General features: G+C 41.9%; 1 protein-coding gene across 5 annotated transcripts in view; it reads right to left on the bottom strand.

Annotated features, from left to right (window-relative positions):
* The window catches only part of BCL2L13 (BCL2 like 13), a 70,408-nt gene that overhangs the window by 37,010 nt on the left and 18,725 nt on the right, over positions 1 to 14,673 (bottom strand). Inside the window, exon 2 of one of the 5 annotated variants that reach the window (XM_036867605.1) lies at positions 12,616 to 12,832. The exons of the other annotated variants lie outside the window; for them this stretch is intronic. Coding sequence (XP_036723500.1) covers positions 12,616 to 12,703 — 88 coding nt within the window. The 5' untranslated portion in view covers positions 12,704 to 12,832. The remainder of the gene's footprint in view (positions 1 to 12,615; positions 12,833 to 14,673) is intronic. 5 annotated transcript variants of the gene reach the window in all.

The raw sequence follows: 14,673 nt of genomic DNA on the forward strand, positions 1-14,673 counted from the left end.
CCTGTGCGCCACAACTACTGAGCCCACGTGCCACAACTACTAAAGCCTGTGTGCCTAGAGTCTGTGCTCCGCAACAAGAGAAGCCACCGTAATGATAAGCCCATGCACCGCAACGAAGAGTAGCCCCCGTTCGCTGCAACTAGAGAAAGCCCACACGAAGTAACAAAGACCCAACGCAGCCAAAAATTAAAAAAAAAAAAAGAATCTGCCTTCCAATGCAGGGGACAAGGGTTTGATCCCTGGTCAGGGAACTAAGATCCCACATGCCACCAGGCAACTAAGCCCAAGTGCCACAATTAGAGAGAAGCCCATGCGCTGCAAAGAAAGATCCCACATGCTGCAACTAAGACCTGACGCAGTCAAAAATAAAAAAAAGACAATCTTACGCAAAATTTGAAGACAAAATGTATCCTATAAATAAGGTAATCTTTGTAAATTCTCATAAAGCATAAAAATCTATCTTTACATATAGGCTTTGTTTTTCCAACTTTTTTTTTTACTGTGGTAAAATACATCTAACAAAATTTACCATCTTAACCATTTTTAAGTGTACAGTTCAGTAGTATTAAATACATTCATAATGTTGTGCTACCATCCATCTCCAGAACTCTTTTCATTTTGTAAAACTGCAGCTCTAGACCCACTACACAGTAACTCTCCATTACCTCTTCTCTTCAGCCCTTGGCAAACACCATTCTACTTCTCTCTCAATTCTGACTACTCTAAGCACTTTATACAAGTGGAATCATACAACATTTGTCTTTCAGGAACTGGCTTATTTCACTTCCAGACTTGTAAGAAATCTCAAGTACTGCTTATAATTAGAACAGGTTTTCCTTTTAAAAGTAATCTGTAGTTTAGACGGCTCTACAACATCACTGATTAATATAATTACACTAGGTAAAGTGACTTCCAGAATATACGTAACATTATTAAAACAAGGCAAACACAGACTGGGGAATATTTGGGGTCAACAGACTGGGGAATTATTTGGGGTCAATCTTATTTCTTTCACTGAAATTCTCTCTCTCCCTCTGGCTTCCTGGAAGGCGTCTCAGTAAAGGGGGAGGTAAGCTTTGGGGCAAGCATTCCAGCTCATTACACGTGACTTTAGGCAACGAAAATAATCTTCTTGAACCTCTCCTCTTACGTAAACAGGAGAATAATACCTATCACAAAGAGAAGCTGTCAAGGGAAGTGAGATAAATTAGTTAAGCTCCACCACATCAAAAATGCTCAAAAGATAGTGGCTCCCACCCACCAATCCTTTTGACTCTCTAAAATGGGTTGTTACCATTGCACAGTGATCTTACCCCAAACCTTGTCCCTGTGAATAGAATCAGCTTATCATAGATTCCTAATCAGTGATGCTCATACAGAATCTGTTTTCAGTACTCTAAGTCTGGACCAGCAGAAACAACCTTCTGACAGTTTAGATAATGCCAAGTGACAGAAAGTGTCTGTTATAACACCAACAGTTACCCTCACTCTTCAATTGCTGCAAGAGAGAATGGCTTAATATCAATTGATCTAAAACTAAAATACAGGAACTTCCCTGGTGGTCCAGTGGTTAACAATCGTCTTGCAATGCAGGGGACACCGGTTCGATCCCTGGTGGGGGAAGTAAGATCCCACATGCCGCAGGGCAACTAAGCCCACATGCCGCAACTACTGAGTCCACGTGCCACAACTAGAGAGAAGCCCGCGCACACAACAAAGAGCCTGCATGCTGCAACTAAGACCCGATGCAACCAATAAATAAATATTAAAAAAATAAAACTAAAATATATTTTTTCCTGAACACATGTCCAACAGAGATTCATTAATTTATATTAAAAAAATACAGAATGAAAGTTAATTTTTTAAATATAAGGGTACATTTCACAATAAATTCATCTGGGAAGTTTTACCAGGAAGCTACAGTCCCCCCTGGTTTTCCAAATTTCCAGCAGATGTGACTGCCTCGAAGAGACTTGCCTTCAAACTTTTTCCAGGCTCAAATAACCTCTGCCGTGGTCAACAATGGAAGAATTTTGATCGGTCACTGCCATGAGCTACAGCGAACACAGTGCTTTTAGGACAAACCCTTCTCTTACCTAGCTGACCCTCCTTCACATGCACTCCCACAGCAGAAGCAGGGTGAGCGCCATGCTGAAGAGCTTGGGTGAGCCTTTTAAGTGCTGCAAAAACATCTCAGACTCAACATCGGCCAGCTTGCTTCTGACCCGTCCTTAATCAGAAATATAGAGCTCCTGAATATTTCAGACTCTTTCCAGGGAATACAACCTGTTGGAGGAAACTTTTTATAAGGCTTCCTGACATGAGAAGTAGTCCCTCCATTCCCTGCATTCTAGATTTTATCCTCAAATTAAGCTGGATCATCAGAAAAATCCCCAGATAATATTACCTATTTGTTATAACTGAGCTGCACTTTGGTGCCATTTCCTTAGCTTTTATCCACAATTACATTAAGAAAGTGTCTTGAAATGTAATACTGTATTTGATATTGACATTTTCTACTGCATTTCTTTGTGCCCTATGTAATAAAGCTCTAAGTGAAAAAACAATTCTCTTAAAAGAATAACATTCCACTTTAAGGAAAATAGTATAGCTTCTGGTTATGGGAAAAAAATCCTGGGGACTATATGCAGTAGTCCCCTTTGTGGTTTCAGTTACCCGCAATCAGCCACGGTTGGAAAATACTGAATAGTAAATTCTAGAAATAAAATTCATTACTTTTATATTACACACCATTCTGATTAGTGTCGTGAAACCTGGTGGGGTCCTGCTCCATCCCGCCTGAGACCTGAAACACACCCAGCATATCCAGACTGTATACACTACCCGCCCATTATTATAGGAAAACACCAGTACACACAGGGTTTGGTACTAACCGGCACCGTTTCAGGCATCCCCTGGGAATCTTGGACCATATTCCCCATGGATAAGGAGGGCCTACCGTATACCTTCACTCATTTTTGCCTTTGCCTCAGAAGCAAATTCACTGCTCTCACTATGGAAATGTAGTCTTCCTATTCTGACTTGATTGGAATTTATTTATTTATTCCCATTATGTATTAATTATAAGGCACATTAAATGATATATGGTAAGAAATTTTTAAAAATTAATTCCTCTTCCCACCCAGTATGAACTCACTGCCAATTTCTTCACTAACAAAAAAAGACATTTTTACCTAACCTGGACTGCTCTTCCTTTTCCTGATTATTTAATTCTGTCCACCCTGCAAGGACCAATTTTTTAAAATTAATTAATTAATTAATTAATATATTTATTTATGGCTGCGGTTGGGTCTTTGTCACTGCGCAGGGGCTTTCTCTAGTTGCGGCAAGTGGGGGCTTCTCTTTGTTGCGGAGCACGGGCTCTAGGCGTGCGGGCTCGGCAGTTGTGGCTCGCAGGCTCTAGAGCGCAGCAGGCTCAGTAGTTGTGGCGCATGGGATTAGTTGCTCTGTGGCACGTGGGATCTTCCCGGACCAGGGCTCAAACCCATGTCCCCTGCATTGGCAGGCGGATTCCCAACCACTGCACCACCAGGGAAGTCCCAATTTTTTTTGGCCTCGCCGGGTGGCTTGCAGGATCTTAGTTCCCTGCCCAGGGATTGAACCCGGGCCCTCGGCAGTGAAAGTGCCGAGTCCTAACCACTGGACTGCTAGAGAATTCCCTGCAAGGACCAATTTAAGTCTCTCTACTTTTCCACAGTAACTTCACTGACTACTTACGTATCACTGATGTTTGAACATGTATATCACTTAATCTGTGCCACATACTTTAACACTTAAATATATACTGTCTTATATCATTCAATGATATTATAGTTTATCATCATTAATCTGACCTGATTACAAACTACAAACTATTTGAGGTAGTCTCTTTGTCCTAGACTTGGGTCAAGTAAGGACTAAAAAAGTACACGAATACTTGACAGCAACAGCTATCACTGTCACTGCGATGAAGACTCAAAGTATTACAATGTATGACACGACAACTCTACTGGGAAGAAAGGACACTTAAAAAAAAGACAATAAAATAAAAGTTATAAATAGATTCAGAGGAATTAAAAAAAGTTATCAGTATATTTTGAGGCTACCTCAAATGACAAAAGTTAAAAGAAATAAAGAAAATGAGTAGTCATTTTATGTAAGAGAGTAAGAATACAGAATAACTACCTACACAGGACAGTGACGAGAACATTTATTTATGGTGATGGATTGTGATGGAGAACACTGAGGAGGAGGAATGGAAAGAATAAGACCTCAACCACCATCTCCAAGCTTATGAGAGTTTTCAGAAATGACTTGCCTAGGCTCAAATAAATTATACAGAAATAAGATTAGAAAGTAGATATTCTGATAAGTAAAATTATTACTGAATTCAAAAACATACGATTACAATTTCTGAAGTAAAATGAATGAAAAATAAGGAATATTTGAATGTTTTATCTGCCATCTGCCCCTTTCAGGAAAATCTGCACACCTAAGACACATACACACCCTCACACCCATCACAGCACCACCAACACCACCGCCAGGCCGCAAAGTAAATGACAGGAATGTCTTGGTTACCGTATGCCTCATCCTGCCCAATTAAAGAAAAGCAGCTGATTAAAGGCGTACCTATTCTCATGAGACTAATGTGATGCTAATTACACACGACAAGTTGTCGTACTTGATAATAAGCCATGTGGAAAACCTAAACCAGAAAAAGTCTACTGCTGTCAGGATACAAAAGGCTATTTCTTTAATAACCAATGACACAGACAGATTCACTGCTTTTTCACTCAACCAACCCCCCACCCCACCCTGATTTTCAAAAGCACAGAGCTATGCAGTAGCACCAATGCAGCATAAATCCTGCACTATAAACCCAGAAAAATATCTCAAAGATAAACAGACTTTAGTACACTAAATCCAACCCACCTCCGTGTCAAAGGAAGGGTCAGATGAGTCAGCAATCATCATACTCCAGCCCTGAAATGCACTCAAAATGAATATCAGACCAACAAGCTTAGAACAGCTGTATGTATGGCCTAGACCTTCCAGGGCAAATGCTTTCTAAATCTATGGTTCCCCAAACTGGGGCACATTAAAATTACTGAGAGAATATTAAATAATAATGAAGTAATAATTAAAGCTACAGATTCCCAGGACCCAGTATGGCGCATCTGGTTCAGTAGGTCTGGGGCAGGGCTCCATGATCTTTGTTTTAATAAGTGTTCAGGCAATTAAACTTGACAAATACTGCTCTTGACAACCCAAATAATTATAACCAAATAATTATAATCAAATTATAATCAAATCAGATTATAATCAAACATCTACTGAATAGTACAGACAACATAGTTCAATTATTCATTCAATAGCAAAAACAAATACTCCAAATGATACCATACTGGACCAGTAAGTAAGAAACCAGATTTTTAAGAAACAAATTCTGGACTTCCCCGGTGGTGCAGTGGTTGGGAGTCTGCCTGCCAATGCAGGGGACACGGGTTTGAGCCCTGGTCTGGAAAGATCCCACATACCATGGAGCAACTAAGCCCGCACGCCACAACTACTGAGCCCACATGCTGCAACTACTGAAGCCCGTGTGCCCAGAGCCCATGCTCCACAACAAGAGAAGCCACTGCAATGAGAAGCCTGTGCACCGCAACGAAGAGTAGCCCCTGCTCGCCACAACTAGAGAAAGCTCACGCACAGCAACGAAGTCCCAACACAGCTAAAAAAGAAAAAAAAAAAAAAAAAAAAAAGAAACAACGAAATTCCAAAAAAGTCAATCACAACAGTAGTTTTCAGGCTCCAGTGTTACCACATCCCCAGCTATCCTGCAGATTAGGGGAGAGGTTTGAGGAAGGACGGATTTTAAAGAGAAGAATGCAAAGAAAATCCAACGAGCACCCACTCAAACTCTGGGTTCATAGCAGTCAGGGTCAAACATCTCTTGTTCCTGATAGAAAGAATGTAAAAAAATTAAACAGTACACATCTCTGGAAATAATGAATTGTGAAACACTACTGGGATCGGGTTATGAGAATCTGTCTTGAAAAATTGATTTGAGATGGTGATACTCCCCAAAGTGATGTACAGATTCAATGTAATCCCTATCAAAACTCCAACTGCAGGGCTTCCCTGGTGGCACAGTGGTTAAGAATCCGCCTGCCAATGCAGGGGACAGAGGTTCGAGCCCTGGTCTGGGAATATCCCACATGCCGCAGAGCAACTAATCCCATGTGCCACAACTACTGAGCCTGAGCTCTAGAGCCCACGTGCCACAACTACTGAAGCCCATGCACCCTAGAGCCCGTGCTCCACAACAAGAGAAGCCACCACAATGAGAAGCCCGCACGCAACGAAAGTAGCCCCCACTCACTGCAACTACAGAAAGCCACGCACAGCAATGAAGAACCAACGCAGCCAAAAATAAAGAAAGAAAATAAATTTATTAAAAAAAAAAAGATGTTCAACATCATTAGCTACTAGGGAAATGCAAATTAAAACCACAATGAGGTACCACTGCACACCACCAGTATAGTTATAATAAAAAACGTGGACAATAGTAAGTTTGGCAAAGATGAAGAGAAACTGGAACCCTCATACACTGCTGGTGGGAATGGTACAGCCACTTTAGAAGACAGCTTGGTAGTTTCTTACAAAGCTAAACATACTCTAACCATACAATCTAGCAATCATGCTCCTTGATATTACCCAAATGAGTTGAAAACTTATATCTACATAAAAACCTGCACATGAATGTTTATAACAGCTTTATATATAATTGCCAAAACTTGAAAGTAACCAAGATGTTCTTCAATAGGAGAATGGATAAAAAAACTATGGTACATCCATACAATGATATATTATTCAGCAATAAAAAGAAATGAGCTACCACAGTGAGATACCACTTCACACCCATTAGGATGATTGTTACAAAAAAAGCAGGAAACAACAACCATTGGTGAGGGTGTGGAGTAATTGGAACCCCCGTGCATTGCTGATTGGAATGTAAAATGATGCAGCTACTGTGGGAAAAAAAGGATGGCACGTCCTCAAAAAAATTAAACATAGAATGACCCACCAATTCTACACCTGGGTATATGCCCAAAAGAATTGAAAGCAGAGACTCAAACAGATTATTTGCACACAAATGTTTATAACAGCATTGTTCACAATAGTCGACAGGTAGAAATAATCCAATATCCATCAGTAGACGAACAGATAAACAAAATGTGCTTACGCATACAATGTAATATGATTCAGCATTAAAAAGGAGTAAAATTCTGAAACAGGCTACAACATGGATGAACCTTAAAGACATTATACTAAGCAAAATAAGCCAGACGCAAAAGAACAAATATTGTGCGATTCCACTCAAATGAGATTCATAGAGACAGAAAGTAGAATAGTGCTTGCCTAGGGAGGGAGAGGAGGGGAGAATAGGGGGTTAGTGCTTAACGGCTGAACGAATAACAAGCCAGCATCACGACATGTATTTGACAGTCACATTACTAATTAACAGACATGAACTTACTCTCTTTCCTAACCTAAGAAATGTCTTACTAAATCCCTATTAATGACTACAACACCAAGGTGCTCTATATTAAAAGATGCAAAGGTGAACAGAACAAGTTATTATCTGGCATCATATATGTAAGTCAGCAGGACTTCTACTAGTGAGAATATATAATCTTGAACATATTCAACAAACTAACACAGTCTGGAAGAGCTGACAACTTCTGGAAAAGTTCAGAGTTAACTATTTATGGAAAAGTATGTACCCAGCACATGACTCACTTAGGAAAAAATGAAAGACATTTAACGTGACAGAAGTCTTGAGTCATGAATAGGGTCACCTCCTTTAGCCTCTTCTTTTCACACCTATTGCTTCATGAATTTGAAACCAAACCCTAACCACATTGCACCAATACATGCTACAGCAGGCCCTATTTATAACAGCATGGCATAGAAGGGAGTTCTACATCACATTTTAGATAACAAATCAGACAGCAAAGCAGCAAAGACAGCAAGTAGGACCTAATTTTTCCTTCTAAGAAGTTAGCATACACATTTGTATTTATGTATTGACATAATACTCTGTATTTAGGCTTAAGGAAACAATACAAGGGTAACAACCAAATTTCAAAAACAAAACAAAAACGTCAAAGCAGGTAAACTCCTCAGATCCTACAATGTTCAGGTAGAAAAAAATTCTATGCTCAAGCAAGGGGGAAAAAGTTGATCAACACAGGCTTATGTAATTGCTTAAGGTCCTTACAAACTTAATAATCACAGGGGTTGAAAAGGCCTGGTTTTCTGTGAGCATGAAGTCTGTTACAGTTAAGAAATATCATAAATAAGTGGAATTTGGGTAGATGGGAAAGTACTTTATGTATTAGGGTGACCAACTCACCCAGTTTGCCCAGGATTTTCCAGTTTTACCCACTCCCGGGCAAACTGGACAGTTGGTCACCCTAATGTGTAAATATGGGAGATATGTTAATTAGGACAGGGTAGTCTATGCTGCAGTGATAAATAAAGCCAGCAATTTCAGCAACTTAACCCAAAGGTCCATCTCTCCCTTGTGCTCCATATCTAACCCGGGAAATTGGAGGTAAGGAAACTGTCATACAGTCACTCAGCAACCCTGCCTGATGGTGGTCCTGCCCTACTACAACTATGCCCTTAGGAACATACACCCCCCTTAAATCCACAAGGCAAGGGAAAAAGAATGGGGAGGAGGCATACTGGCTCTTAAATGCCACAGCCTACAAGTGCCACAAACCCCACGCACTCACATTTCACTGGCTAGGACTAGTCATATGGCCCTGCCTAAATGCAGTTTCCCAGGGGCCCGGGAAGGAGACAAGAACAGACAGGGGAAGCAGCAGGAACCACTACCAGAGAAGCCTACTATTCTAGAGCAGCTCAGCTCAAGGGGAAAAATACAGATAGGAATAAGCATAGCTCGTTTACAGTCCAAAGCAACGACAGACATGAGACACAACAGGTAATAGGATCAGGAAAACCAGCGAAAGTCTCTTTTGTAGAACAGCCTGAGGGAAAAGGGAGGAACTGTGGGCTCTCCATGTAAGAGGCAATGTGAGGAAGCTCAATCTGCTTGTAGCATGCAAAATACACGATGGAGAAAACATGAAATGAAGGAGAAACATCAGGAGACATTTGCAGTACTTTGAGGCAGGACCTGAAGGATAATGGGAGAATCATCACAAAATTGGAACAGTTGATAACAGTTGACAAAGAGGGAAGGAAGCAGAGATAAAAGTTAAAGGATGACCCCTGTGTTTCAAGCCTGGATAGCAGGTGGTACCCTTAACAAATCACTGTAAGAACAGGGGCTAGCTTAGAGAGGAAGATAAAAAACTGAGTTCTAGACCTGTGTGTCTAATAATATTACAGCCACTAGCCACATGCAGCTTTTTAAGTTTAAATAAAAATTAAATAAAATTAAAAATTCAGTTCCTCAGTTGCACTAGTCATATTTCAAGCATTCACATGTGACTTGTGACTGTAATACTGAAAAGAGCAGATACAGAACATTTTCATCACTGCATAAAGCTCTATTAAATAGTGTTTTTCTAGACCTATCAGGCTATAACTAGTAGGGGAAGGTTTTAGAAATGTAAATGAAGCTAGAACTGGAAAGAAAATCTGCAGGTTAACAGATTACCTTTTACCAGCAAATACTGGTGAACATCCTAAATATCCTACAGTAGGAGACTGTAGGTACCTATTTATTGATGTGGACAGATGTTCAAGTATATTGTTAATTTTTTAAATGTTACAAAATGGCATGTACATGATCTCATTTTTGTAAATCATAAACTCAAGTTTATATGTATCTATAAAAATGGGAAAATGTTAATATTTCATAATTTCAGTTACTGGATTATAGGATTTTTTTTTTCACTTTTTTACTTTTCTAAATACTTTCAAATACATATATATAACTTACATAATTAAAAAGAATTATTTTAGTAAAAAAAGAAATATGATTAAAGGAAACGGATTTGGGCTTAATATAAAAAAAGAACAGGGACTTCCCTGGTGGTGCAGTGATTAAGAATCCGCCTGCCAATGCAGGGGACACGGGTTCGATCCCTGGTCCAGGAAGATCCCACATGCCACGGAGCAATTAAGCCCGTGTGCCACAACTACTGAGCCCACATGCCACAACTACTGACTCCCGCGTGCCTAGAGCCCATGCTCCGCGACAAGAGAAGCCACCGCAATGAGACGCCCGTGCACCACAACCAAGAGTAGACCCCGCTCGCCGCAACCAGAGAAAGCCTGTGCGCAGCAACAAAGAACCAACGCAGCCAGAAATAAAAAAACAAAAACACAGCATTCAGTTTTGTGCATAAATAGACTGAGCTCCTCAATAATAATGAGAAAAACAATGTTCATTCTGCACTGTCATTGGGGGTTAGCAAATTAGGGCCCATCAGCCAAACCTGCCCCCTGCATATTTTTACACAGCCCACAAGCTAAAAATGGTTTTTACGTCTTTACATGCCTGAAAAAAAGGCAAGATTAGTACTTCGTGACATATAAAAATCACAGGAAATTCCGTGCCTGTAAATAAAGCGTAACTGAGCCACGCTCACCCAGCCGTGCGTTCCCCACGCTGCTCCAGTGACAGTGGAGACGAGCCGCCCACAGAGCCTGCGCGGCAGGGACACGGCAGGGACACGAGGGCACTGCCGCACCCCCATCCTCACTGCACCTGTGCACGAGCACATGCCAACACAAGAACAGAGCTGGACTCGGGACGTCGCGCTCCTCAGACACAGGGGAGCACAGATCATCCTGTCACCACATGAGGCGGCACGGTCCCGGGTGGCCTGGCTGTGCGGAAGGAGCACGACGCGCGCCACTGTCGCCAGGCTGAAAGCGCTCATCACCGGACTCCCAACTCACAGGACAGAGTCCATCAGAAAAGCCGGAACATTTTCAACGGAACATCTCACCATGAATTTCCTTGTGAAATAAGCAATGAAAACGAGGCCACAACCGAAGTTCCGAAGGGGCTCCACTGTTAGCCAAGCAAGGAAATTGTGTTCGACTGCAGCAGCTGAAGAAATGTGCCCAGTAAAAACAAAAGTTGAATACTATTAGTCTTCTGAAGAGAACAGCTGCTCCGTGAGTGGAGGACACTGAGAACAACAACAATTAACTGAAATACAAGGCAACGACTCTCAGGGGCCTTCCTCGGCCCCGACACACGCCTGAGACTCAGCGGTTACCCGTTCTAGGGGCAGCGCCGCACCGGAACCGACTCAAGAGCCGCCACAGCCTGCAGAGAGCAACCACACACAGGGACGCCTGCAAAGAAACCGTGGCAATGCGGATTCACCACACCCCGAAGCGGAATCCGCCAAGCTGTGTAACTGAGAGTGGCAAAACTGTGAGGAGCAGAAAAAGATGAATTCACAAGAACTGAAGACGTAAGGTATTTACACCCTATGCTCGTTCACTGTATTCCTCAGTAGTACTCTGGAAAATACTTAAATCTATCCTGTATAATGAACCAGGAGTTTCAACAGTGAACTTCACTCGCTGTCTTGGACTTAATCATTAGCTTCATGAATTTTTGTCAGAAGTCTAAGCTGGATATCCTGACATACCCTATCACATAGCAGTTCAATGTCTAAAGAGTGGTAGCATTTCATTGCAATTTTTTGAGCTCAAAAGTGACACCAAAGTTTTTCTGAGGAAGAAGAACCGCCCTCAACCACTATTATCAAATGATGAATAGCTTTGGAAACTAGCTTTCACTGCAGACTTGAAAATGTTTCTTAATGAACTAAAGCTAAAATCACAAGGCCTGCTGTTTGCCAACCCTGCCTTGGACAATGTCCCTAAGAGTCAATGGCACCCCCTTGGACTGAGAAGGCCGTCCTACCCGGGACACACTGACTCCTGGGTCCACTGTTCCCTGGTGTGGGCGTTCATGTCACACAGGTAACAACCCGGAACCTATCCTTATCTTTAGCTACCATAGCCCGCGAGACGGCAGCCCTAGGAGGTCAGCAGGTTAGTCTAAATGCCCTTGTGTGGAGTACAAGAGACTGGTCTTGGCCTACATCCTGGATGAACAGGGAGGAGTACGTGTGGCTACCAATACCTCCTGCTGAGTTGATTACTACTACTGGTTACGTGGAACAAGCCACACAAGCTAAGGAAGAAAAACAAGTGATTATCTGAAAAAAGTCCTACTAGTCCCTCTGGGACTGACTCGCTTGGCTGAACCTGGGGTCCTGAGGAGGATGGCTGAGATCGACACTGCAGAATTATTATCCCCACTATGCTCATTTGGATTCTGTTGGTAACAACCTCAATCAGGTGTTAACGAAACAAACGAATGGATCTCACCGCACGTAACCTGAGGGGCGGATGGCTGGGAGCAGCAGCCTGTGGCCACGAGCCCCAGGCATCCCTGTACGTCCTTGCTGAACATGACAAACCGCGGGCCTAACTGTCCTCTGACCGAGCCCTCTCCACAGCTAGCAGTGAAGACAATCAGGCAGGTCCAACGACCACATGACTGCTCGCTCCTCGGGAAAGGGAACTTGACGTGCTTACTGTTTGCTGCAGAAGGCGCTGAGCCCTCGGGACCGGGTTCCTCAGCTGCAGCACGACTCCTGCTTGAAAAGCCACCACGTGGGTTCATGGCATTGCCCTATGGTCCTTGAGGGCAGGGGAACCACTGCCGCCACAGTAACACTCCTGCTGTTTGCTGGGCTAGAGTATTAAACTGTCTTGCTCTAATCCACTGAGTCCTGATGTCTACTTTGGGCACCTATGGAATTAGGAGGTTGAAATATAAAAACCACATATGTTTCATAAAATTAATTCCCAGAATCCTCCTCCCAAGCTGAAATACTGAAGACATAATCCCTGCCTCAGGGGACCTAACCATTTATGGAGTAAACACTATCAACACAGCTACTCAGCTGGACTCCCAGAAAGTCTATTATGATAGATGCTCACTGAGTCTAAACACCTGAGTCTTAAAACAACAGAATCCAGCATTTTCAGAAGTTATAGTTAGTTCTTAAGACAATGTTTAGGGACTTCCCTGGTGGTCCAGTGGGTAAGACTACGTGCTCCCAGTGCGGAGGACCCAGGTTCAAACCCTAGTCGGGGAACTAGATCCCGCATGCATGCACAACTAAGAAGCCGGCATGCCGCAACTAAAGAGCCCGCATGCCGCAACTAAGACCTGGCACAGCCAGAAAAAACAAAAAAGACAATGTGTAAAAACTTAAAAAAGATGTGCTACATGGTATGACAACCTATAGAACACATATTTATTTTAAATGGCAAGCTCCTCATAAAAATATTACTCTGATTCAGCAGTTTGACTCTAGACAATTTAGAAAAGTAAATAACTGGGGAAAAGTAAAAAGCAACACATAGAAGCTCTCTTAACTACCCTCCACAAGTGATGTGCTGAGTTACAAGACCCACTGCCAGCTGAGCACATGTGTACAGGGCGTGTGCCTACCAAGAATCAATTATCGTTCTCCCAGCCTGTTTAGGAAAGTTATACTAGGAATACTGGGACTTCCCTAGCGGTCCAGTGCTTAGGACTCTGTGCTTCCACTGTGGGGGGCACGGGTTCGATCCCTGATCAGGGGAACTAAGATCTCACAAGCTGCACAGCATGGCCAAAAAAAAAACATTATACTGGTCACTGAAATTCTGTAATTTATTTAAAATCACAGACATCATTGAAAGATGACATGCAAAGAGGCGTGATATTTCTATGAAAGCTAAATTAAATGTTTTGAGAAGTGGCTTTAAAAATACCACATCAAATTGGGTGTGAGAGACACAACTGTAAAAGATTAGGGGGGAAATCATAAAAATCTAGAATGACTCTTCAAAGAAACTGCTTTACAAGTGTCTTTATTTCTTGCTCCACTTTAAATAAGCATAAATTTAAAACTATAGGCAATAGATATGGAGATACGGTTTATGGTAGAAAGATGACATGGACTTCCAATCAAGAGACCCATATTCAAAAACAAAAAAGCCTTGGCTGTACGCCAAAATTGCCATGTACGTTTATTAACATTTTAAGTTAGAATTTCTTATGATAACCTCTTTATTTAGGATACCCTCTTGCCTTGACTTTTTCAATTAAAGCCCTACTACCAGTGTTAGTGACCTGGGTGGTCCAGTGGATAAGACTCCGAGCTCCCAATGCAGGGGTCCGGGTTCGATCCCTGACCAGGGAATTAGATCCCACAAGCCGCAACTAAAAGATCCCACACGCACAACGAAGATCATGCGTGCCACAACTAAGACCCAGTGCAGCCAAATAAATAAATAAATAAATATTTTTAAAAATTTAAAAACAGGGGGTGGTGCTCTATGGTAAACCAAAAACTGTACACAGCAATGCTATTGATGTTTAAGGTGATAGAAACACTTAGACATGCAACAATGGAGATAAAATACACAAACACGCAAACATGTTTTAAGATAAAACAGTGAAAACAATCGCAAATAACTGATTACAACTATTTGAAAACTATGTGCATGCTGATTAATATCAGAGGACAACAGAAAGTAAAATAGCTGCTGTGTGAGTTTGGTGAAATAATCAATATTTGGTATCACATTTTCTTTTAT

The sequence above is a fragment of the Balaenoptera musculus genome, chromosome 10, assembly GCF_009873245.2.
Source record: "Balaenoptera musculus isolate JJ_BM4_2016_0621 chromosome 10, mBalMus1.pri.v3, whole genome shotgun sequence".
Lineage (NCBI taxonomy): Eukaryota > Metazoa > Chordata > Mammalia > Artiodactyla > Balaenopteridae > Balaenoptera > Balaenoptera musculus.